General features: G+C 37.4%; 1 protein-coding gene across 50 annotated transcripts in view; it reads left to right on the top strand.

Annotated features, from left to right (window-relative positions):
* Window positions 1–26,132, top strand: part of EPB41 (erythrocyte membrane protein band 4.1) — a 174,582-nt gene that overhangs the window by 132,800 nt on the left and 15,650 nt on the right. For 24 of the 50 annotated variants that reach the window (XM_070610471.1, XM_070610448.1, XM_070610442.1 and 21 more), the window contains one exon: window positions 4,513–4,689. In XM_070610471.1, coding sequence (XP_070466572.1) covers window positions 4,513–4,689 — 177 coding nt within the window. Of the gene's footprint in view, window positions 1–4,512; window positions 4,690–6,475; window positions 6,527–6,910; window positions 10,345–26,132 lie in introns of those variants that run through there. The other 26 variants (XM_070610464.1, XM_070610472.1, XM_070610473.1 and 23 more) reach the window with 8 other exon arrangements.

The raw sequence follows: 26,132 nt of genomic DNA, 5'->3' as shown, positions 1-26,132 counted from the left end.
CCTGACGCTTTTTAGTTTCCATCTCTCATACTTATCTAAAAAATATATGATTGGGACGCCTCTGCCTCTCGTGGTTCCATTGTTTTACCCGCTTCTAGAATGTTCTACATCACTGTTAAAAGTTCCTTGAATTTTCCAAGAGTATAAACTGCTATATGTCCCAAACATCAAATTTGTACAATTTTTTCATCTTCTGAACCAAGAGAGTGTAGGAGAAATGATCACAATTCAAAATGGACTTTAAATTTTGAGGATACCAGAAAATGACAGAACAACAGGCAGGGGAAAAAAAGGTAAGTACAGGTAGGAAAGAAGGGAGCCTAGCATTTAATGAGTAGTTAGTGTGATATGAGATAGTTTAATCGTTAAGAACAGGCCTGTGAATGTGGGATTATTACTTTAAAGATGAGATAGTTGAGGCTTAGAGAAATTAAGTAATTTCCCTATGGTCACAGAGCTGATAAATTGTTAAAGCTAGGATTTGAGTTAGGGTCTTTCTAACTCTATTAACCCAAACTTTTTTTCCCATTTAGAAATAGCTACATACTGTCTGCTATAGGAATTGTAAGGTCATTTTCCCATTATATTCAATATTGTTCAGATTTTTACTGGACCTATATTACTATACTTTATCTAGTTTTGGACTCCACATTGGAGAGGTAAAGATAAATCTAATTAGAAGATTGGAGGAACTTTATGAAGAAAAATAAAGGAAACTGAAATTATTCTGTGTGGAAAACATGGGTCCATGTTAGTTAACACATCAGAAGAACTCTTATGTAGAAGCTGATGACCTAATTATTTTGTCCTTCCACCCAAGACAGAGCACAGGAAATGGGTGTAAACTCTGACATCAGGAATCTAACTTAAATATAAAGGAAATATAAATATATAGGGAGATGATAAACATGGTTCTTACCTTCAGGAAGCTTACAGTGGGGGAAGTGGGGAGGAGAGACACAATAAATAAGTAAACAAATAGCAATAAAGTGATTACAAGTTGTTATAAAAGCTGTGAAGGAAATAAACAGTATGCTTTGCTAACAAAAGGGATCCACTCTGAATAAGATAGACAGAGAAGTTCTCTCTGAAGAGGTAACATTTTAGCTGAGACCTGAAACATGAACATATATTAAATGTGGTAAACATTATTAAACTGGAAGTTTGAAGAAGCCTTTTTAAGATAGATCTCTGGTTTAATAAAATGGCCTCTAACAATTACTTAACCTCATCTTATTCTTTGTCAATACGCATATTTTGAGTGCCTGCTGTGTATAAGGTAGTTTAATAAAAGTAGTAAAAATTATAGCCAGCCTTCATTAATCATATACTCTGTGGTGGACATGATACCAATGCTTTATATACATTTTCCTCATGTAACATGAGGTTTTCCAAGGCTAGACCCTAGGATATTTCACACTTGGCAACTAGATCTCTTTGCCTTAGCCAGAACTGAAACTAGACCTGAAAGTTTCTGCTTCTGAGATTAGGAAGAATAACAAATGTCAGTTGATCTCCTTGTCCTCAGCAGTGTAGCATCTCCCAATTCCAAACGTTCCTATGTCTTGGCCAGTCCATCTTTAGTGCTCCCTCTTATCTGGAACCTGCAGTACCAATCATATATTTGTCATTGTTCCATGAGGTGTGTTATGGCTTCTGAGACTCACAGAGTCCCTGTGTGTGATGTGTTTTTTTCCCAGCATTTCATTGACAGCCATGAGAGGGGATTTCTAAATAAGCGTGTATTTGAAAATTAAAACTACTAACTACCTTTTGAGAATATTTTATATTTAATGAAGTGTTTGATTTGGTTGCTGCTAAAATTATAAGATGATAGGCATCAAAAAGTGTCTAACGTGAAAACAGCCAAAGCAATTTGGCTAACCATCATTCTCTAGTTACTGTAAAAAGGTGTTTTATTTTTCCCCTAAGGAAGTTCTCTCAAATTATCTGTCACTCTAGCAGGTTTTTTTTTTTTTAAGCATTCCTTCCTCCCTCTACTCCTACCCCACCCCCACTAATGCTTTGTTCTGGCACAAATAAGATCGAGTTCATTTTTAGATCTGCCGCCTCCTCCTCTAGCTCCCAAGGAGAACCTGTAGCAAGTGTCTATGACAAATTCTATTTAGAATAGGTCCCTTTGAGATCTTAATTTTACTCTGTGCCCCCACAGGTTTCCAGCAGAGCCAGCTAAGAAGGATGGAGAAAGCTCCCTCAGAAGCTACTGATTTTATTGAAACATTTATTTTCTCAGGTTCCAAGCCAATCAAAAGCTAGGCAAGAAGAGTAACAAATCACTGGCCTCTCATAGTAAGAGGCTAACCCTGAGAGTTATGGTTTTACCATAGCATCTCTTGCTCATTTTTGTCTTGCTCCGTTCATACTTTTAACTCTCCCAACTGTGTTAAGCTGTTCTCAGCCCAAGCAGATTTAATTTTGTCGGAAGCTGGGTCACAAGGCTTACACGCCTGGTGGGGTCAGTTACTCAGCCTACTACTGAGTCTTTGACTAAGCTTGTTCATGCTTTTCTTTAGCTAGTAAACACGCTTTTCTTGTTTTCAGCTAGAACAAAAGTGCAAACTGTTATTTCCCCATAGTGAAACACATACTCGTGAGCTATCCTCACATTTCAGCCTAGCAAGCAAGAGGTACCCTATGAGGGAGCTACAGGATTGCCCTCTTGGGGTTAGTTTTCTCTTTGACTGATCTCAAAGCAAATATACGTGGTTCAGTCTTGCAAAAACAAAAAGAATAGACTATTAAATGAATTTTCCTTTTTTTTTGAGGAAGGTTAGCCCTGAGCTATCTGCTGCCAATCCTCCTCTTTTTGCTGAGGAAGACTGGCCCTGACCTAACATCCGTGCCCATCTTCCTCTACTTTATATGTGGGATGCCTACCACAGCATGGCTTTTGCCAAGCGGTGCCATGTCTGCACCCAGGATCCGAACCGGCAAACCCCGGGCTGCCGAGAAGCCGAATGTGCGCACTTAACCGCTACGCCACCAGGCCGGCCCCTAAATGAATTTTCTGAATGAATATCTCCAGAACCAAAACTGTGTCATGGGCCTCACTGATTCTTTTTCCTATGCTGTTTTCCCTTGGACATTGCTTTTGAAGAATTTTCTTTAGTTGAAGCCTATATTGCACCAGGAAAAACTTCTTAAACAAATTATTTTTTTTAAAGGGGTTCCAACTTTTTTTTTCAAAATGAGGCTGTTTGTCATGGAGCCAAAAAAAAGAAAGGCTAGTCCAAAAATTCACACAGCATATTTGGAGATATATTTAGTATTATGCTTTTCTTGGATACAGAGCTGCCTTGATATATAATAAACACAGAAATTTTAGCAGTCATCAAGTGAGGAGCTCCCACATGTTTTGATCTCAAGCATAGATCTTTTGAGTTTTTTCAGAGCAGTATCTTGGACAAAAAATACTTGAGTTTTTGTCTTCAAGTTGTAGTTCCCAGATTATTTCAGGCCAAGTCTCCCTTTTGAAAGTTGTTATATGCTTCCTGTTACATGAACCTGAATATTATTTCTCATACTGTTTCTAGCTTTATTAACCTTAGTTTTGATCATTTCTCTCTGGAATATCCTCTTGAAGAGCTTACCCTTAGTTGTCCAGTATTCAAATCTGCTGGAACAGTTGAGTTATTTTAAATTGTCAAGGAGATATATAAGGTATTTGACAAACTCTTGATAAATCACTCCCAGGGCGCTGAAGGGTACTGGCAGAAGATCCCTATTTTGAATTGTACTAAGAGATGAAGTGAAGCTGTTAGAACCTGGAAAGCGTAAGACTTTTAGTTTGTGTGAATAGTATTGGCAACGAAAAAAGCCATTGTGTCACATACCCCTGAGTAGTTATTCAGAGACGGTAACAGTCTGCTCTGGAGGCTTGAGCAAGGAATTTCAGAAATAAATTTTTGTGAAGAAAGGGCTATTCTTGTTTACCAAAAGCCAACAGCCACCTAGTCGTAGGGAAGCAAAACTACATCCAAGCAGATATAGAAGGACACCTTACTTGCAACTCGCCAAAGCAGCCAGTGGTGGGAGTTGAATCTTTCACTGTGTCCTGCATTTAACAGTTTCTCCTTATCTATTGCTATCTCCATCCTGCCTGAGCTGAGCCTAAATCAGTTGATATTAAGCTGAGGCTAATTGTGTTGTGGGACTACCTTCTTGGGATGAGGAGCCGGAGATCTAGCGCTGCGTCATAACGGAAAGAAGAGGTGTAAAATTAAGGAGAGAACCTTTGTAAGTCATCTAGCTGCTAAGAGCTATGGGGTTATGATGCTTTACTGCTTCCAAGAAAAGCACCTCATTTAAAAAAAAAGCAAGCAAATATACCATGTTGTATATTTACAACTTGAATGCAATTTATGGATTAGTAATATCTATCCTGGATGTGGTGTGTTTTCTACCAGTGCCCATAGTCTGTGATGGGCATCCCTTGGTGTGTTTTTTTCCCTGAGCATTTATCGTTTTGCATCTTTGTCCTTTCAACTATAGGATTTAGGCAAGAGTCAAGAAGAGATCAAAAAACATCATGCCAGCATCAGTGAGCTGAAAAAGAATTTCATGGAATCTGTACCAGAACCACGGCCTAGTGAATGGGATAAACGCTTATCCACTCACTCCCCATTCCGAACACCTAACATCAATGGCCAAATCCCCACAGGAGAAGGAGTGAGTATTTGGTCCATGTGACCAGTTGTGAGAATGTGTGAAATAGATGTGTCTGTATGTTAATATTCTGTATCTGAGAGAAAGTTTAGAGCTGAAGTTTAACTTCAGTGCCTCACCAATTCATTGCAGCTTTAAGGCATTCCTAATCAAACACTCGTTTTTTAAGTCATATGGACTACCCCCTCCAATTGTGGGGGCCAGTCAGAGGTACAGAGCTGACCAGACTCTGAGAACTGTCTGCAGCTGCGTGCTTCTGGCTAGTGTGTGTTTACAAATTGACCATAAGCCAATGGAACTTTATGTTCAAACTGTGCCTTCAAGGACCAGAGAGTTGACTAAATTTAGTAAGGTCAAAATTGGAAAGGGATAAGCATTTTTTAAAAACTTTATTTGAACGTTTGCACGACTTGGAAATGTCTGGAATGGTTGACCACAATTATGTAATAAACCAAGAAGGCCCCTAAGCCAGAGAACGCAAGACCCTAAGTATTAATGATTGGATTTCAATTTTAGAAAAAAGTATTGATGATTTATTTTATTTTTATGAATAACATCAAACTTTTAATACACTGTTTTGTGAGATAGTCACAATTAGAGGAAGCCAGAGATGGCTTTCAGAGGCTCTCCTTTTTCTATTGTTGTTGTCATTACCTGTTTTAGAAATCCTACACCTGAATAAATGAATCTGTGTAATGAGAATATATTAAAAGTTACCTTAAGCATATATTTTAAAATTATTTACTTAATCTTTAGCCTATACGTAAAAGATTTAAATAAATAGTCACAGTGACTCACTGAGTGATTGTACTGGTTTTAAAATTATATGCTTGTTTTTCCCCCAAGGCAGTAGCTGTTCTAGTTAAGAAAGGGAAAGTGGTGTCTTAATAAGTAAAAAAAACCCTTGTTTTTATATTCAGAATTCAGAGTAAATTATCCAACTTATTGTTTAGTTTCTGGAACTGGAGAAGATAATAAAAGTTCGTTCTCAAACTTTTGTATTTTTTATATTTTTTCAAAATGTGATTAAAATTGGCTAACGATTCTCCAAATAAGAGTTGAACCAGTTTTACCGAGACTGGAGAATTCCTGAATGACGGGCGGTGAATAGTTCCCAGGGATGCTCCTCCTCACTGTCCTCTCAGCCTCCATTCCCTGCTGTGAATGGACATTAGTTTTCTATTCTAAACCCAGAGAATGGACCCTGAACTGAGACAGTGATTCTGTTTCCTGTGAGTTTGTGGCTCCATGAGAAAATGCCTTGTTGCTCCCTCTCCTCGGTAACCCTATCTGCGTACCATACCTGCATGTTTTATAGAAGTTTTCTTTTTGACTTTGTGCAAATAATAAAAGATGCTCAACTACTTTGAAAAAGTAACTTAGTACTCTCTTGGATGAAGTTTGGTAAATTTGAATCGGTCTCCATTTCCAGAAAATATCTTAATAGAAACCCTTCAGAAACCATCTCAGGGCTGGCTTGGGGAATGGCTATGTCATTTTGTGGACTTTAAAGAAATGACTTTTTATAAATTAAATTAGATCAGTGGGGAGTACTTAAGCAACTTTAGCTCTATGTTTAGGTGTATTATCCCTCTAAATGCATGATGGGATAAGTAAGAACCATACTGTGATAACTTTTTTATATGGGATAATTCCCCTTTCTGGCATATCTCACTTCCTTAATAATTAGGACAATATTTCTGTTCTCTGGGGATACCTCTTCCACCTTTGACAGCATTGTTCTTGCATTTCAAGGCAACTGAATTGTATATAATTTGTGTATGACCAGGTGAAGAAAACCTCTGTCCTTCCCTCGGAAAGAAAGGTTGGTGGGCCAGAGGTAAAGCTGCCGTTATGACTTGTGCTTCTCGATCAGAATTTGCTCTTGTCATGGCACTTAAGCAGATAATCCCCCCAGAACTGAACAGCAGCTGCTGAGTACTTTTTTTTTTCTTTTGGCTATCCTAGTAAATTCACACTCACCGCCTTCTGACCTAACACAGAACATTTTCACTGCTGCAGCTTTTGCAGCTTTCAATTTGCTTATTTCGGCGCATGGCTGGTTGAAAAGCTGCATGAAGATGTAAATATGTATTCGGAGAGAAAACGAATTTAATTGTACCCTATTCTTTTTATGTTGTCTTTCTTCTCCCTTTTATTTTCTTTTAAAAATCATTATAATTTTGCATCCTTTCTTTTCCTTTTTTTCTTTTTTGCTGACCAGTCCCCCAGCTACTTTCTCCCTGATACGTATCACTTAGGGGTGTGCAAAGAACCAGTGCTGAACTTCCAGACTGATCAGAGAAGGCTGGCTCAACTGAGAGAACTTAGAGCCAAGTTTTTCCTTTCATAGTAACATCTGTTATGACTGGATGGCAGAGTACAGAAATCGTGGGGGGAGAAAAGCTTCTCAATTGGACAATTGGAAAAAAAAATAGCTTTCCTTAAAAGTGTCAAAAATATTTGCTTAATGTGATATAAAAACCTTTATGATGGTCATTATTATTTTTAAACATGATTCTGAGAGAGAAGGGGAGGGAGTTTGTTATTGTTGAGATTTGTGGGTTTGGGGGTTTTTTTTTGGTAGACCTTGGTGGCACATAAACCTTTTATACTTTTGTTTTTCTTTTGCAATCTTTAAAATGTACAGGGTTAAGATTTTTATTCCCATGAGCAAAAGCTAATTGCCATACTGAATGAACTGTTGCAGTTTTTAAAGTCTACATGAAGAGATATTAGGGTAACTTTTTATATTCTGCCATTCTATTTGTAATAAAAGTAACTTTTCTGATGGCAAGAAGAATGCTTCATTATTGGCTTTGCCCAATTGATGTAAGAATAATTGGCAGCACCGAAGCAATCAAAAATGACCCAAAAGTCATGGGTGAATATACTTGAAGGAGGAGTAAATACTGTAACTAAGGAAGTCCAGTGATTCCTTGAACTTTCAGGACTTCTAATGTTCATTCATTCAACAGATTATCCATTGAGTACCCTACTGTGTGTGTTACAGAAACTTTGCCAGGATAAATTGTCAAAGTAAAGGAAAAAAAGAGCATCCAAAAGATCTTCCCAAATCCTTTGCACATCCCCAAGTATCATTTTTGAGCATTTTCCATCTGTCATTTTGTTCATCTTTCTCTGTCTTTCTTGATCTTCTACCGTGAAAGCAGACACAGGAACGTGCTCTGTTAGTGCAGGATGAAGAGAAAATTAAAAGGCAAGAGAGATCTACTGAAAGAGCCTTGCCCCAGCAAGAAAATGAAGAAATTCTTCCCAAGGTTTCTATTCCAATCCCCGAGGATCACAAGTCTCTCAAAAAGTGCCACCTCTACTCTAGTACTTTTCCATATCCTCGTATTCCTTTTATGATGTCTTTTCTTGTGGTTCTTGTGTTGGCTATTTGGTGGTTGGTCTTTCTGTGATCGGAAAACAGGGTGCTCATCTGAAACGTCAAGACTAAAACCCTTGAACTTTTGTCGTTGGCTTCTGCTGTGTTACCTCCTGTGTGATGCCCTCTGATCGTGATAGTTCACTGTCCTGGAGGAGCTCTTGTGATCACTTTTCTGTCAATAAAATGTCTCTTTGTAGAATGTGTATCGTGGGCTACAAAGGAGTAGCAATGGATTGCCCAAGCCAGCTTTCCTTGCTGAAGTTTAACGCATTTAGATTTAAGCATATGGCAGGTTGGTACTTTCCCCAAAAGCTTTAACTCTTCTATCCTGCATGTTCTTATTCTTCACTGTTGCTGTGCCCTCCTCTCCAATGTTTCACACAAAGCAAGATACTCTGTAGAAACATTTGATGGGATATTTTCCTAATCTTCTATAGTCATTTGTGTGGCATGGGCTCTGTAGTTTAAGAAAAAAATTGAACTTGCTATCCTTTCAAAAGCCTTAAAATGATACGTTTTAATCTATGTATCCATAACCACTCCTTTTCTTGAGATATCAAACAAGTCTATACAAAGGCCTTTTTTGGAAAAGGGCTTTTGACTTCTGTGGCCTTCTTATGTGTATATCTGAGATGTATAGGACAAACAACTTTATCCTGCCTAATGTATAGAAGAGATATGCAAAGGTTGAACACCATCTTTTCACAGGTAGAATGTTGATGGTTTAAGTAAAATGGTGCTGGTGCCCCTTAGCCTCCAGCCAGGGCTGAATTTCCCAGACTGCTCTGCCCATCTTTAAAAGTCCTGGAATACAGAGTTATTCAAGATCTGTACATAAACATCCCCTTCCCTGAATTAAAATACTGTGTTACCTTTTTATAACTTGAGTAATTATATTGCTAAAAGCAATATTTAGCCATTTAATAGCTTAAAATATGTATCGATGTATTTTGTTTTCCTGATAGACTTCAGACCTGTTTATCCTTACATTTGTGTTGAAATCAATTGTTTTTAGTCCATGGCCTTGTGAGCTAAAGTTCTGTTGTGACAAGTATGTGTCCTCTGTTTGCATGTTGATTTTTAAGGCTTCGTGAAGTAAATATGAGTGTGCTCTCTCTTCACAACACAACTTGAATGCCTAATCTGTTGTTTCTTACCTCAATATTAATGAAATTTTGCATGTAGCTTGCTGTTTCTGGCACTTGAATGTACCAATGTGGATAATTTGTTTAATGTCTCAAATATTGGTTTCGAAATCTGAGTTCATAAGGTTATCAAACTGAGATTATTGTACTTTGTTTTACTTCTCAATGCTTTTCAGTTGATGAAACCTGTAAACAAGAATTTTTGTTTTTAAGATGATGGCTTCTTAGAGCAAAAAAAAAAGAGAAGAGTAAAGCCAAGAATCTTTTGTCTTTCAACACCAACCACTATTGTTCTCTTCTCTCTGGAGACATGTAGAAATAATTCTCTGGTGTTTCCTGACAACTGCTACTCTGTCATCATAGGCTTTCCAAAAAAACGGGAAAAGAAGCAAAGAGCGGGTTAAATTTTAAAATCTGGTATAATTGTGTATCTTTCATGTCACAGGCTATGTCTGTTTATAACACATATTTTGTAATTAAGCATATTTATTGATTCACTCATAATAAGAAGAGAGAGGCCTCAAATCAACCTGAAATATTACAAAGTTATTCTCTAACACAGAAAGTGATCATCATAAGTACTCCCCTTTATCTATGAAATAGAGATGCAAGAGCTTTCCTTATGAAATACAGAACTATAGCATTGGTTAGAATCTTTTAAAATTTTTTCAAGGGACTAAAAAGGAAATAATCTTAGAATTTTATTGATACTTTTATAACTTTCAGGTCATATTTCCAGTTTTCATCCTTGTACATAGCTTTTTATTAATTATTATTGTAAAACTTCACCTTGAATTTTGTTTCCCTTTGTATTAGAGTTATTCCAAGTCCGTTAAGAGTCTAGAGTAAGCCAGCAATCCTTTCAGTTTTCTGAAGTGTGGCAGGAGTTCTCAGAAATCTTTACTGATGGTCAGAGGAGAGGCCCTTTTTTCTATTAATAGGGTAAGAATGGTTGAGAAGAAAAGGGCCAAGCCTTCGTATTGGACTAAGTGGGCCAGTGCAGACTCAAAAGATATACCCATCAGAGTTATCAGTGGAAAAATACTGGATGTTATACCTTTGTACGACCTAAACTTAATGCTGCCAATGTCTGTAACATAAAGCTGTGAATAATCTTGATTTCCTTCTCTCGTCTCATTCCATTCTCAATACCAGAGACAGGTCCAAATAACTGTGTATCGGTTTTACCCTGGTTCAGCTTCTTAATGGCAGGTTGATAAATAAAAAACAATATCTTCTACAGGTATCAATACAGACCAGTAAAAAGTCTTGGGTGTTTGCCTTGGTTTTGCTATTAGTCGTTTCTAGGATGACTCTGAGAAGTTCACTTAACTACTTGGTGCCCAGAATTCCACCTAGTAATGGAGAGACAAACCTACCTCGTGAGAATGACTCTGTAGCCTGTTCCAGGAGCCAGAAGCCCTGGCTGTCATTCCATTCTTGGTCCTTTGGGGACTGGGAAGATGGAAATTAAAAAACAAAAAAACACACATTAACTTCTTGGAATTTTTTATGTGAAAGTAAGCAATTAAATAGCTGTGTTTATTTCCATCTACTCCTTTGACCAAGCACTTAAAACTGGTAAAGTTAAAAAATGTCTTTCCAGATTCATCATCCTCTTAAGCAATTCATCTTATCCATATGGTATACTTAGGGTGGACCATATTTGAAAAGAAACCCAGCATCTATATTTTGGACCTATCTTTTAGCCATTTTCTTATGCTAACACTTGGAATATGAAGGAGATTCCGTTTTCATAGGTCAGTTTTACTACTTGTTTACATCTTTGGTAAAAGTTTTGAAGGGAGAAGATTTTGACTCTGTTGACTAAAATTAGACTGGGATTAACTGTGGGTTAGATTTCCAGTAGTCATCCTAGATCCTAGTACATTTCTTTCTATTAAATATTATTGTAAATTTTACTCTGATATTTCTGTGGGTAGAAGCCGATTCACTTTTTCCTACATTCCTAAGTCACTTCTGTAACTTCCTACAGATAAGCATGTAGGACACACTAGGCATTAGAGGTTTGGTTGTGATTTAGAAGGCATTACCAATCAAAATTTGTGCTTGGGCTTTACCCAGTGATCACCTATTTGCAAAAGGAAGACAGAAAACTCAAAAAGAATATGAGACACTTTCTCATTATTGCTTTTTTTTTGGTCAAGGGTATGGAATATATTAAAGATATATAGAACTTCTCTACAGAGTTCTTCCCTTCTGTTCTTCACAGACATGATAAAATTCCAGACTTTTACAACATTCTCTACTGCATTGAGAAAGACCATTATATCATTTCTATCATACATAGAAATTTCATTTTTTTCATTGCACTCAAACTACCCCTGTTGTTGTAATTTGGGTACCAGAAACAGAGACAACTCCTTATTCTTCTCTATGATGCATGGCCTGTGGGATGCTCTATCTGCCTCCTCCACACTGGGCGGTAGTATCAGTGAGCCTGCTCTCATGCCTGCTGCTGTTACTCTCATGCCTCAGGATCTCCTTTTCTACTGCAGCAGAACATGACACGAAAAGAAACACATTGATGCAGACCTAGGAATGGTGGAGAAGGTATGGTTAGGGTGAGGAACCCATATAAAGCTAGGCTGGAAGGAAGAGGGGTGGCTATGATCAACAGTTACAAATTCATGGACTATTTCATTTTGTAAACGAAATTCCTGTCATACTAGAACTTGAAAGGCAAAAAGAAGACAAAGGAATTTATTACTCCCACAGATCAGATATACAGGCTAAACACTAAATAACTTTAATAGCCTAACTAAATATATAGATGACAGATTGTTGAAGAAACATCTGCTTTAGGAATGCTTTTCTAATCTTTTGTGATTGATATCCTAGAGGGTAGCTTCCCCCTTTATTGTAGTCAAAAATCCTGTTTGGGGTAAATAATAGAATAAATGTAACATTTCAAAGATGAAGGAGGCGGGGAGGCAGAAAGTCCCAACCATCTCTTCAGGTCCCCCAAAAACAATAAAGGATACAGTTTAGTCTCTCATTTTCTCCTCTACTGTCTCTTTAAGGAAAAGTCTTCAGATGTGCAGGATCTTATTTCAACAAAACAGGATAAGAATTAAGGGAAAAACATGGTTCCTGCTATCGATTCATTTGTTCACTGCCCACTAGGGCATTGTATTACAGCGATGCAAAGAGTCAGCGTTATCAGAAATTTAGAATCGGACAGGCCCCTCATCCAACTCCTCTCCCTCCAATGCTTGATTCTTTTGTACGGTATCAGTTAGAGATTTAGAGACCAAGTGGTGTCCCAGCCTGTGATTAAATATCTCCCAAGATACAACACGTCTCATCTTTGGACATCTCTGATTTTTATATAGAAATCATTCTTATATTAAGTCAAAATCTGTTTCCCTATAGCTTTTACTTCTTGGTCCTGAACGAAGGCATTCTGAAGAATTTTCTATTTTCCACATTATAAGCTCTTCACATAGTTAAAAGTAATTCTCACAGTTGGAATTAGTCACAATTCTTGCCCTCAGATACCTTATCATCTAATATTCAGATCTGTCTCAGTCTTCCTCCTAGCATGTTATCCTTCCGCTTTCTTCCTTTCTTTTTCTACCTTTCCTTGTTTTATCAGCTCTTTTTCTTTATTCTGGCTCTATTGCCCATAGTGCTTTCCTATGGTTTATTCAGCTTTATGTCCCTACTCATTGACTTACCCTCCCTAAAAGAACATTTTGAAATTCCTGGAAATCCCAGCTTCTTCATAGATAACACAGGTACTTGGAATTTTTTTTTTTAGATGAAAGAGTCGGGGTGGGATAGTTTTGTATGTTTGGAAACTTCTTGTAGCCCAGAATCTGTTGACAAGGTAGCATCACTATTATATTTTGAAGAAGCACACCACCAGAGCCTGCATTCTAAGTTTGCTCGCCTTCTTTGATAGCCTGACTAACCTTTACATACTTTAGCACACCCAAGTGATTTGATTTATACTGGTGTGATATGATAAAATTATGCAAACTTTAGATCCCCACCAGAAAAAGTGACATTAAAAATTTGAAATGTTGGTAATCCGTCTCTTTTAGTTTGTGCCTGTCTTCTCAAAACCGTGAAATTCTCAAAGGTGAGAGGCCTTGTTTTACTCATCTCTGTTTGCCAGTCTATTACCTTTGTATCTCAGATATATAATAAATAATTAATATTTATTAAATTGAATTAAATGATTAGTCACAGATGGTTATGAATAAACTCTAACTTTTCACTTACAATCTCTTGTATTAGGACACAAATTTGTGCCAAGTTAATTACCATATGCCCACTCAGTACCTGCAGGTAGCCCAAAAACCCAAAAATGGCCCAGAAGTCACTGTCTCTCTTGTTAATCCTGTAGTATGGTCCCTGGTTTATTCAAAGAATCTACGTGTATGACTCTGTGGTAGGTGTCAGTCTCTCTTGTTAATGTCTTGTTATTTGGTTCAACTAAAAGCTTTTATCCATTTACCACAGGTAATAATCAACTATTTTCACTGTAGAACATATTATTGAGACTGGGGTGCTTGTCTGTATGTATAAATTCATCTTGGAGTGTGATATCATAAGGGGAACCTGTTATTTGACGATTTGTATTTATCTAAAATACAATACAGAGAGCACTTTGATACATTTGTCCTGTGTTTTACGTGATATGAAAACACCAGACGTATCAAACTCCTGTGATATAAGAGTTTTGTATATCAGATAGACCAGGGGTTGGCAAACTTTTTCTGTAAAGGACCAGATAAATATTTTAGGCTCTACAGGCCATGTAGTCTTTGTCATAACTCAGCTTTGCCATTGTGGAGCAAAAGCAGCATACGCAATAAATAAACAAATGAACGTGAATGTGTTCCAATTAAACTTTATTTATGGACACTGGAATTTGAACTTCATATAAGTTTGTGTGTCACTAAATACTATTCTATTTTTTTCCCCAACCATTTAAAAATGTGGCTCATAGCCATACGAAAACAAGGAGAGGGCTGGATTTGGCCTGCTGGCTGTAGTTTGCTGACCCCTGATATAGGTCTAAGAACCAGAGCTCTGATTGATTACATTTTCTGCCTTTGTCCTGTTTTGAAGAGCTGTAGCTGTGTCTTAGCATCTTCATTCAGTGTTGAAGTATTTTTGGTCTTGTTTATGATTAGAAATGGAAAACAACAGACAAGGCATTTGTTTCTGGCTATCTGGCGGTCAGGGTACATCTGAAGTATCTGTAACCACCACAGCACCCCTGCCCTCGTCAGTTTTCCAAATTGTTCTACGTTTACTGTGTCCTAACATAGTCATTGCTGAATCCAGCTAACCCTTTTGTTCTGTTTGGTTTTGAAGGGTCTGCCTCCATTTTCCCCTAAGGAATAAAGAAGCAATTCCCACATTCATCTTCTCTTTAGCCAAGTTTTAGAGCTATCTAGGGAACATGGTAAAGAAAGTGAAATGATTTTCACTCTGAACTTTTGGTACACCTTAATGTTTCCAGTAGTTGGATATATTTGAGGTTGGGTATCTAAGGAAAACATTTTAGAAGGGTTCCTCTTTCAAAATAGAGATTTGTCTGAGAAGAATTCCCCAATTCAGGGCCTATTTGGGTGGTATTTACCAATAAGCCAGAATAAAATAAAGTTATATTCTTTTGGGAGGGTCTTTGCTCCCTGCTTGATGTGGCTGTGTTCAGAAGAATTTCTTGATCTCTATAGCTTTGGGAGTGCTTTCTAGTAAGTCCCTAAACCTGTGTTCCTTTCAGTTTCCTGGTCCAGGATCCTTCAGCCCTGATGCTCGGTTGAATAAATTGTTCTTCCATTAGCAGTTCGGCAAGGTGTATAAGCCTAAAGAAATCTGCTAAGAACTTCTCTTTGGAACATTGTCTTTGATATTTTTCTCATATTATTTGCTCTGTTAATATGTAAATTTATCATGAATAAATCTTATTGCAAATCTGATTCTGGTTGATACTAGTCATTAAGGAAATAGGAGCCACTAATGTTGTGCATAAACAGAGCCACTACCAAAAAAAGGAAAAGGAACCTCTGTGTCAGCGGATCAACAAGAGGTACTGTCAGCCGGTCTTCTAGAAAAGTTCTCTTGTTGTTCCATGTTTTCACTCTTCTCTGTGGCCCAGTGATTGTCTTTTGCTCAGTCCTAAAACAGAGATGACCTATTGGCAAGTGTTCAGCTCTCAGAATATTAATGTTTTAAATCAGCTTGGAACTCATTTGACTTATTTATACCAAGTTTTAAAAATAGCTTTTTTCTAACCAACTTAATCAGTCACTACAACACATGTAATTGTCACATCTGTTAGAAGTATTTTTAATATGCTGAATATGTCTTTGGCTTGTTTTTTTAAAAAAGCACTCTACAAATTAGTGGTTATTAACCCTCCAGTGTTGCCGCTCTGATCATATTGAAGAGTGAAGAGTGGAGTGGGTGTGGCTATGTGGGTGTGAGGAGAGCTTGCTCCTGTAATGTGGAATTCACAGAAGGTATACCACTTTATCTCTTACTTCACCTTGGGTAACCCTCCTCTCTTATCTTACTCGCACAGTTCTAGTTTCTATTGTATTATCCAGGTGATGACATAAAACCAACATTACATATTTGGAAGTGGTCTGTTTACCAGCTCAAAGTATGTACCTTGTGGCCACATCTAAGTAGTATGAAAATTTTGGAGTCTTTCTCCAAAGCCACGTTCCTTTTAGGAATATGTTGAAAATGTTAACATGCAAAGCCATTTTCATTATTACAAGATTTTTCAGGAAGAGAAGACAGTTACTTAGTATCTAATAATAGCTGTCTGTTATATTTAGTTCTGTGGAATCAAGCTGCTGGTTTTTAGATATCAGATGGAGGCATAATATTTTTCTTAAATGCTTATTGTGGCTTTAATCATTTTTGGAATTGGGACTTCTGGGAAGTCCTGCCAAATATATTTAATTATGTTCCATACTAAATGATCAGAGTTTTTGTGCTGCTTATGGCTCCTTCGTCTCCATCTCTCCACCTCAACCCTTCTTAATATAGTGAAATAAAATTGACCGGCCAAAGGCTTCTGTCTCCTAGACATGTTTAGTTATCCTTTAATATTTGCTCAATTACTTTGACCTCTATAGCTCTGTTTAGGTTTGAGAACACTCATTTCATCTGTGGAGTCCTTGCTGGTGAGTGCAGTGTTAAGGCAAAATTTTCTATTACCTAATAGTTAAAATTTTGCATCAGGCACAGATTTTGAAGCTGTTTGCTTTTACATTCACCTATTCTGGGGATAATCTAATAACAGTACTATTTAGGAAATTATAAAAACTATGTTTGAAGGATAATTGCTTTGGCAAATTTCATTTGCTGGCATTTGTGAAAGGATGCACTATGGAGTAATTTTCTTATAAAAAGCAATTTTACTAACTATAATTTAATAAAAATCAACCTCTTCCTAAAGCTCCTTTATCCTGAAGTCATCTTTATATGCCAGAGAATAACACTGGACCATGAAAATGACTCAAGTTTCGTGGAGAAGCTAGTGAGCACCACCAGGATGTATTTCTACTTAGGGGCCGATAGCATACAAACTTTATTAAAAAAAAAAAAAAGAAAGAAAAAGTGAGGTGGGGGTATAGCCAAGAGAGAAAACTTAGAATGAAGAGAAATGTATTGCATGATAAAGAGTGACACCCTAGATAGGAAAGATAGAATTTTTAGATCATCTTTTGCTGGCCACATGGTTTTCCTGTTGTTAGTTTATCCCCATCTTGAGTCTTTGTGATTCTAATGTCTTTTTTCAAACCGCCTGTTGGCCTGAGTTTTCCGCCCAAAGTGTACCAAAACTATTATTTATGAGGCTTTTGGGGACAGGGGGCAGGGGCTGTTTTTCTTTTTTGGTAATTTTTGTTCTTTCTTCATTTGTTTCCTTTTTTGGCTGAAGAATGGGCTACTGCTGCTTGACTTGTCATCTTTATGTGCTGTTTACACACGGCTTTTACAAAAGAAGCCATTACCACATCTGATTTATCTTTTATTGCAAGTGCCCATTTAAAAGCATTTGTGTTAACAAATTAAAAATAAAAATCACCAGGTTAATGTTCCTACATTATTATACAACCAAGGGAAACACTGATATTAATTTTTCAAAATAGGAATAATATTACAAATATTGATAATATATTAACATATGAAGACTTTTGTTTTTTAGAGCTTTTCCCTAAGGCATTTAAAGCCATTCTTTGCTGAGACATAAACTTGCCATGTAGCAGAGAAGAATGTAGAAACAAAGCACTCGCAATTAATTGATCTTATCAGGATTTTTAGTTTGCATGTTGCAGACCATTTGGGGGTGTTATTTAAATACACTGTTGATAGTTTAAGTGACTGTAATATTTATTGTTTACTTTAGTTAAGGACCAGGAGCTGGACTCTTCTGCTGGGCATCTTCCTTCTGTGCTTAGCAAGATAACCTCGATTCCTGCTGGTTCTGTGGGCATTTGCAGTGCAAAGCGTTTCTTACTGGGTTTGCAAAGCAAGGGTAATGTGCTCTGTGGGTGTATGTGTGTCTGTGCGCACCCCTCCCCCTCAAGCCCGCTGCTACCTCCTGTTCACTCCCTTTTCCTATCAAAACTTATTTTTTTAATTATATAAATCTTATTAAAAAATCTAATGAATTTCCCAACCCTCTTTTTCTGACGTACAGAAACACTGATAAGAGCATTTTAGTGTATTAGTGTAGTATTAGTATTAACTTTCCCTGAGGTATTTGCGTTTCAGCGGGCCACGGAGTCATTGTAATGGTGATGGTGACGTTATAGAGTAACGGCAGTATTATTTACAAGGATGTACAAGTTACATCCTGACTCTCGGTTTGCTTGGTAGAATGGCAAAATAGAACGAAGAGAATGTGAAAACCAATGGGAGGTTAGTAGATGTGGTGGCTTTAGGGTTCCATTGTGTAAAGTGACTACAGACGTACTATGCTAAATCTCAGACTCTCTTTTTTATAGAAAATTTAGAAAGTTCAGGAAGCAAAATCTGTGGGTAGTAACATAAAACTATTAAAAATGGCCTATCCAGTGTTCTTCATGAGGTTCTTGGCTCAGGAACATTTATTAAATATTCTCGTGGTGTACCTATTTTAATTCTTATCTTCTATCACAATTTCTTTCTTCAGAGTTCTCCCTGGTGATGTTCTCTAAAATATAATGAGGACCTGGCCCGGAACTTGCTAAGCTGAAAGGAAGACCAACCTTACTTAAATCCATAGGGTTGGCTCACTTCGGGTGCTCAAGAAACGCTTCCATGTAGGGACTAGAGGTCTTTATTGCTCTGGTTCATGTTTCTTTACAAAAAGTAATAGTTTAAGAAATATAGTACAAAGACAAATAATATCTGGTATTTGCCTAGCACTTCATTTTGAACACCCTACACAGTTAACCCTCACGTTAGCCACATCAGGTAGGCAGTGATGTTCTTGCTTTATATGGTGAGACTGAGTCTCCGAGAGTTTCGGAGGCCTGCCTCAGAACTAGCAGGTTTTAAGGGAGAGGACTGGAGCTAGAACCCAGGTCTTTGATGTTTCAGTCCAGTGACGTTCCATTATGCCACAGCTGTCTCCTGAGTCACTGAGTCCCCAGATGGCAGTGTGGTGAAAGTTACAGAGTGAACTAAAGAGAATGTTGGGATTTATGAGACCCTAATGATTTATAAAACTAGGTATTAAAAATGGTTCCCTAAGATCCTAAAGCCACTGATGAATTGATTTATTAATACTGGGCTCCTTTTAACTTGTCTTAAATCCCACATTGAGTCATGCAGAATGCCCCAGAACCTGAAATAGGATCTCTCTCAGTCATTAGGAACCAGAAGATGAGGATGAGAAATAGGCCTTGCCTCTTGTTGAGACAGAAGGTCTCAGGGCTTTTGTTTGGCCCCAGGGATAATCTGATTCCTGGTATTAAAATCATTCAATAAAAAGATCTGAACTTTTTAGAAGAAATTAGTTAGTAGTTTCCTTTACGTATTTATTGGGGATATTTAGATAGATCAATAGTTTAAATTCCCGTTAATTAAATCAAACCTCAGGCACAAGGTCAGAAGAAAATTAGATTGGTATTTGAAAGAAAACAAACCAAGAACATCTCGTCATCAAACCAAATGACATTTTGTAACTCTAATAATTATTTGTTCTTCATCAAAAAAAGTATTTTTGGTATTCTGTGCTTGAGCCCCTAAGTATATTTATATAAATATGAAATTCTTGCTCATTTGGGATAGGGTTTTTGAGGCTATTTAAGATGGTGTTGGTAAAGTGAGTTGGGCCAGGATATTTATGCAATTTCCTGAGAGAATTTGTGTTTTGGCCTGGCTGGACTATGAAAGTTCTTTTGCAATCATCATTTCTGTTTCCTACTTAATTTAGTCAGTTTGATAGACTAAAATGTCGCCTTAGCCTGTTAATGGCCCTCTCTTAAAATTCATCTTGTATAATTTCAGAAAGTAAGAAAACCCTTATTTATTAATTTGTCTATAATGTCTGTTTGAACATGCATATATGTGGAGGTAAACTTTTCACATGTATTCTAAAGATAGATCTTTGAAAACATTGAATAGAATATGAGGGAAAAACATTTTTGTTAAAACTTAAACATATGGATTCCAAGGCTGGCATTAGAAGTTAGCTTTATAACTGACATGATTCTGTTTTCTTCTTTCTTTCAAAATTATTCCATCAGCTGTCTAATTTTGCTTGTGGTGGACTCAATAGCATTGCTGACTGGCTTATTTCAGTGCTTAGTGTAACATTATAATACCTGAGAATGCACAAAAATAATAGACACTGTCATTAAGCTTAGAGACCAGCTCTGATAAAAGTTTGCCTTCTCCCCAAGGTTCCCCCATTGCCGCAACCACCATATGACCCTGAATTTATTATGTAAACATACTTAACTGCCATCTGTACGTATCATTGTCAATATCTTCATTCAACTAAATCTAAGTACCCTGGAGATTGGATCATTTCTTTCTTTCATTTATTCCAAAATCACCTAAAAGAAGTTTCCCTCCTGAGATGGCAATTAAACAGCTGTTTATTGAATTTGGTCATTTCATTCCAATGTCTTATACTGATTTCAATAAAATAAGATCTCAGTCTGAGGTGCAGGGCACTCAGCAAAAAGAAAAAAAAAAATATATATATATATATATGTATTTGTTATTCTGATGTGAAGTATGATAGTGTTGGTCTATAGTAAGTATCACTAATCTAGAGGTATTGTTCAGATGAAGTTTTGGGATACTTTGATCTTTAATATTTTATATTCCTAGTTGCTATCATGACTTTGGCAAAAGAGTGGTAATTTTCTTTGTGTCTTTACTGTTTCAAAGGCAGGTGTCTAATAAGAAAATTTACTAATGAATTAAATCACAGATACAACCATATTTTTATTCACATTCCTGAGAATATTCCTGCCATCTCTAAATCAGAAAACACTAAACAAAATGTAATAAAGCTACACTATAAATTTGAACTATTTCTTTTCTGCCCAGATATATTAAGTCCACCATCAACTTTGACTTTCAAAATCCACTTGCTAAATTATTAAGGTTTTATATTATATTCTCCTTATAAAAGACAATTTTTATACTGTTTACCAGTTACTGACATTTCTTATCATTAACTACCTTTTCTTTTAGGAAACTATTAAGGTTTATTTTTAACTGTTTTTAAAGGCTTGGAGGATATTAAGGATTTATCAGCTCTTCCTTCATAAATTATTTACCAGACTCTTCAGATTTTACAGAGCATTTCATTATGAAACCAGATAAAAAAGCTTGCATAAGAAAATAATTTAATAACATTTTTTCATTACAAAAGTAATGCATATTCATTTTAGAAAGGTTAGGAAATACAGAAAAACATAAAGAAAGAAATTAAATTATTTGCAATCCCACCACTGCTGATATTTTAGTATACCTTATGGTCTTTTCATGTGTATGGTTATTTTGTTGTTAGTGCCATCGAGTTGATCCTGACTCCTAGCGACGCTGTGGACAGCAGAGTGGAACCCTGCCAGGTCTTTTTGTGCCAACCTCTCACCTTCTGGCGCTGTATCAGACAATGCTCCACTGCTATGCATAGGGTTTTCATGGCCAATTTTTTTAGAAGTGGGTGGCCAGGTCCTTCTTCCTAGTCTGTCCTTGTCTGGAAGCTCTGCTGAAACCTGTCCACCATGGGTGACCCTGCTGGTATTTGAAATACCGGTGGCATAGCTTTCAGCATCACAGCAACACGAAGCCACCACAGTATGACAACCGATAAGTGGGTGGTGTGGTTCCCTGACTGAGAAACAGGCCCGGGCAGTGGCAGTGAGAACACTGAATCTTAACCACTAGAGCACCAGGGCTGGCTTGTGTATAATTGTACACATAGGAAAATATAATTTTTAAATGGATAAGAAATGAAACATAGCACATTATCAGGAAGAGAGTTTAGTCTTTGAAGTTAGCATTTTTGCCTTCTTCCCTCCTTCTGTCATCTAATCGTGGTCCTGAGATGAAAGTACATCCCTGAAATCACATGAAGGTTGGCAGCGATGCTGCTGTTCTTTACCTGGTCCTTATCCACCTGCCCAGGATTTTAATATATAGAAAGATAAAGTGAGACAATATAGCAGTGCTTGCTTTCTTTTAACAGAGAAAGGAATTGTTTTTCCATTGCCACCCAGAGGTAAAATTGGTCTTCACTAAGCAAGGAACAAGTGATCAAATGTGTGTGGGGAAAATTACTACATATGTCCTCCAGAAAACATGGCTCTTGTTTATGTAGCAACATTTTAGAAAGATTTTCAAGATTTATTTTCGTTGTGGTGCTAATAGGATAAGATAGTCTTGTAAGCATAACTGTGGTTCTTTTTATAGTATCTTCAAATATATAAATGCCTGTTTTAAAAATAACCTGAAAAGAAAAAGACTCTGGATTACATTTAATGGGAGTGGCAGTAAAATGCCTGTAAAACACCCATATCCTTCTCTTAATGATATCTGGAATCTCTTAAGTCAAGGGAGAGGAAATTTGTAACTCACAAAGGCACATACATACACAGAGTTTGATGACCCTGTGACATAATCCCTTTGAATAAACAGTTTTCAAGAGAAAGTCTTTAGAAAAAAATCCTTTGTTTTTTCCCCCAAAGAAAATACTGAATTATCATACTTAGCAGGAACCATTGACTTTTTAAGTAAAATTGAGAATTTTCAATCAAATAGTGTTCCTGCTCAATTAAATATTTCCAAAACATTCTTTCTTCTCATATTCTTGGATCCAACTAGATAGCCCTGCAGTACTTTATACAGGCAACTGGTCTTTCTATTGTAGCATCTTTCTCCTTATAGATGCTCCATCAGTCCACACAAGCGACATCTGAATTAACACTTTGGAATCACATTAAGTCTTACTTTTGTCTGTCACTGTGGGTCGTTCAGACAGAGTCATATATTTATTCATATCCCTGAGAAGATCCCTTTAAAGTTTCCAGGCCAGTTTGGTATGTGCAGCTCCGCAGAGTCTTACAGAATCCAATGGCCCTTGCTGATGGTCATAGCTAAAGGCACATCACTGTCAGTTAAAATTCCTCACTGCCATTATATGCCAAAGTTTTGGTGTTTTAAGTCATGGAGATTTTATATCTTCTTTTTTTTTTTTCTTGGTGAGGAAAAGGGGCCATGAGCTAACATCTGTTGCCAACCTTCCTCTTTTTGCTTGAGGAAAACTGTTGCTGAGCTAACATCTGTGCCAATCTTTCTCTATTTGTATGTGGGACGCTGCCACAGTGCGGCTTGATGAACTGTGTGTAGGTCTGTGCTGGAATCCAACCCCGCAATCCCGGACTGCTGAAGTGGAGCAGGAACTTAACCGCTACACCACTGGGCCGACCCCTTGTATCTTCTTTTTGCCTCAATTTTCTCTTCTGGCTTTACAGCCTTCTCCTTATCTCTAAAAGTATAGTGTTGGTCACTAAAATCAGACTCTGCTAAGAGGATTTTGGACAATCTTTGTACCTCTCAAAAGTATAGTCAGCTTTGGTGTATATTCTTTTGACCATAATAGGGCACGTCCTTTGATCTTACCTGAAATACTTTCTGTTGCTGTGGGAAGAAATGGGCTTTAGAACCAGGGACCAACTTGAGTTTAAACCCTGACTCCATCACCTACTACCTCTAAGTTGCTTAACCTCTTTGTTTTTTCATCTATAAAATAGAGATAGTGACTACGTCATAGTGTGGTTGTGAAAAAATAAATGAGAAACATGTTAACGTGACCAGCACGATACCTGGCACATGGTGAACCAGCAATAGTGTTCGTTTTTCTCTTATCTTACTGATGTAGGAGATAAAATGCTGGGCTAGACGATGGATCTGGTCAAGTGGGCCACTTGTTATGTTCTTTGTAAACATGTCTTTTCAGTTTGTGAATAGCACAAGGCACAGCAGTTCTCAGGTCACCTGGATTTATTTAGTATACTTTCAACAAGTTTTTACTAAATATCTATTACATGTCAAAAACTGTACAAGAGAGATACCGAGCACGTGGTAAGTCCTTATCTCCCAAGGAACTCATAGTCTAATGGAAAAGACAGATGACTGAACCAATAATAACAGGGTACAACGGGAACAAAAGAGGAATGGTATCTAAACATGCTTTAGACAGCCAGGGAAAATTTCCAGAAGAACACTGACACTTGAGCTGAGCATGGACTTGCAGACAGAAGGAGCAATATTGACAATATTTACAAAGGTGTGGAGGCAAAAGAAAGCATGCGCTGTTCTAGCAACTGCAAATAGTTTTGAATTAATGAAGAGAAAGATGTATGCGGAGGTGGAGCAGGGTGAAGCTGGAGAGGGAGGTAGGAGTCAAATTTTACAGTATTTTCTATGTGTTACTAAAGGATCTGAACTTTAAGCAGAAGGCAATGAAGAACCACTGAAGTTTCCAGCTGCAAAGAGGAATTTTCAGTGTTTCATTTTAGAAATAAATACTTTAGGGGCCAGCCCGGTGGCGCAACAGTTAAGTTCACACGTTCCGCTTTGGTGGCCCGGAGTTTGCTGGTTTGGATCCGGGGTGCATACATGGCACCACTTAGCAAGCCATGCTGTGGCAGGCATCCCACATATAAAGTAGAGTAAGATGGGCACAGATGTCCGCTCAGGGCCACTCTTCCTCAGAAAAAGAGGAGGATTGGCAGCAGTTAGCTCAGGGCTAATCTTCCTCAAAAAGAGAAGAAAAGAAAAGAAATACTTTAGCAACAGAATAGAGGATGCATTCAAGGAAGGTTTGAGATGAGACGGAAGGAAGAAAGGAAAGAAGAAAAGCTGTTTCGGGTATTAGTAACCTAGGTAAGGCATTATAAGAGCCTGAATGAAAATAGTAAATGAGGTAACAGAGACAAGCAGATACACAAGGGAGATATTAAAGTAGAACAGAAATGACCTAATGATATAAATCTACAGGGGGTGATGGATGAGTGTAAGGAAGACATTGAAGATGATCCTCAGGATTCTGGCATGGAAGACTGGGTGGATGATGGTGCCATTTACCAATATAATAGAATTGATGGAGGAAGTTCCGGTGGCGGGTCCAGGCAGCAGCAGAGATGAGTTTAGTTTGGGGCATATTGCATTCCATATGCCTGTGAGGATGTCCAGTAAGTCGTTGGCTGTCTTTTCCAGGAGATCTGGACAACAGAGCCAACTGGAGAGGTTGATATGTGGGAGCGCTATAAATGGTAATCCAACCCAACTGTGATCAGTTTTCCTTTTATTTCCAATGACTAACGCATATTAGATGATCAGTAGGTATTTGTTGAATTGATATTACTGTGGCTACAGCTTTTACTTTTGGTCTCCTCTGTACATGCTTTGAAACAAATGATTGATCTCTCTAATTTTCCTCAGCAGTAGGCAGCTTTGGGCCAGGCGATGCTGGCCTAAGCAATGTGTAATTCACAAACAGTTTCCTGATGACAGACCACCGCCTGTCCCTTGAGCAGACTGGTATAAAATGGGCTCTTACGTGATTATCTTAGGTATGTTCCTGGATATTAATCAGCCTTCTCAGCTGGGACAAAATTATTTGGAGAAGCCATGAAGTTCCTCTCCACGTGACTGGGTTTGGATATGCTGTTCACAGTGCTGGAGCTGCATATCGCAATCTGAGAAAGCCTAGTTGTTTATTACCAGCTGACCTATTTTTGGACAGCTCTGTAACAGCTTGTCTGACTCGAAATGGTGCAATAAGCCCCCTACAAAGTAGTACAGGGTGTTAATAAATAACAGATTCATTCTGGTGTCCCCCAGGCCTAGCATATTATAGGTGGTCACGTAATGTTGGTTGAATTCAGTGAATCCATGTAGTACTTAAGAATTTACAAAGTGTGAATTACTGTATTATATTTACAATAATATTGTATTTGATCTTCAGAACCCTGAGTCAAACCAGGTATTAGTCTCATTTTAAATATGAAGAAATTCATATACCCTTAGCAAGAATATTTTATGTATCTCTGATACATGTGCAGACAGTTTCTGTTGTCATCTCTCAATTCCGTTTTTCATATCCTAAGTAATTTCATAATCAATCAGTGAGAGACCTGCCTAATCTGAATTCAGCTGATGCCACTTTGAGATGCTCTTGAGTTGACTCTTTCAAGATGGCTTAGAAGTAAAGTTGGCCTGAAGTTTTTGAGTGCTGTGCATCTTTTCTTGCCTTAATAGAGGACTGGTTTAGATTGATCACAGTGTAGGCTGATTTACAAGTTAAGGAGCAGCTGTGATTTTTAAAAATATGATACATATAACATGATTTGAGTACTAAAATGAGTAAGCTGGTCCAAGCATGTGTCATTTACTCC

Source organism: Equus przewalskii, chromosome 2 (assembly GCF_037783145.1).
Source record: "Equus przewalskii isolate Varuska chromosome 2, EquPr2, whole genome shotgun sequence".
NCBI classification, from domain to species: Eukaryota; Metazoa; Chordata; class Mammalia; order Perissodactyla; family Equidae; genus Equus; species Equus przewalskii.
Note: the sequence above shows the minus strand (reverse complement) of the source record. Positions and strands in the feature narration are given on the sequence as shown.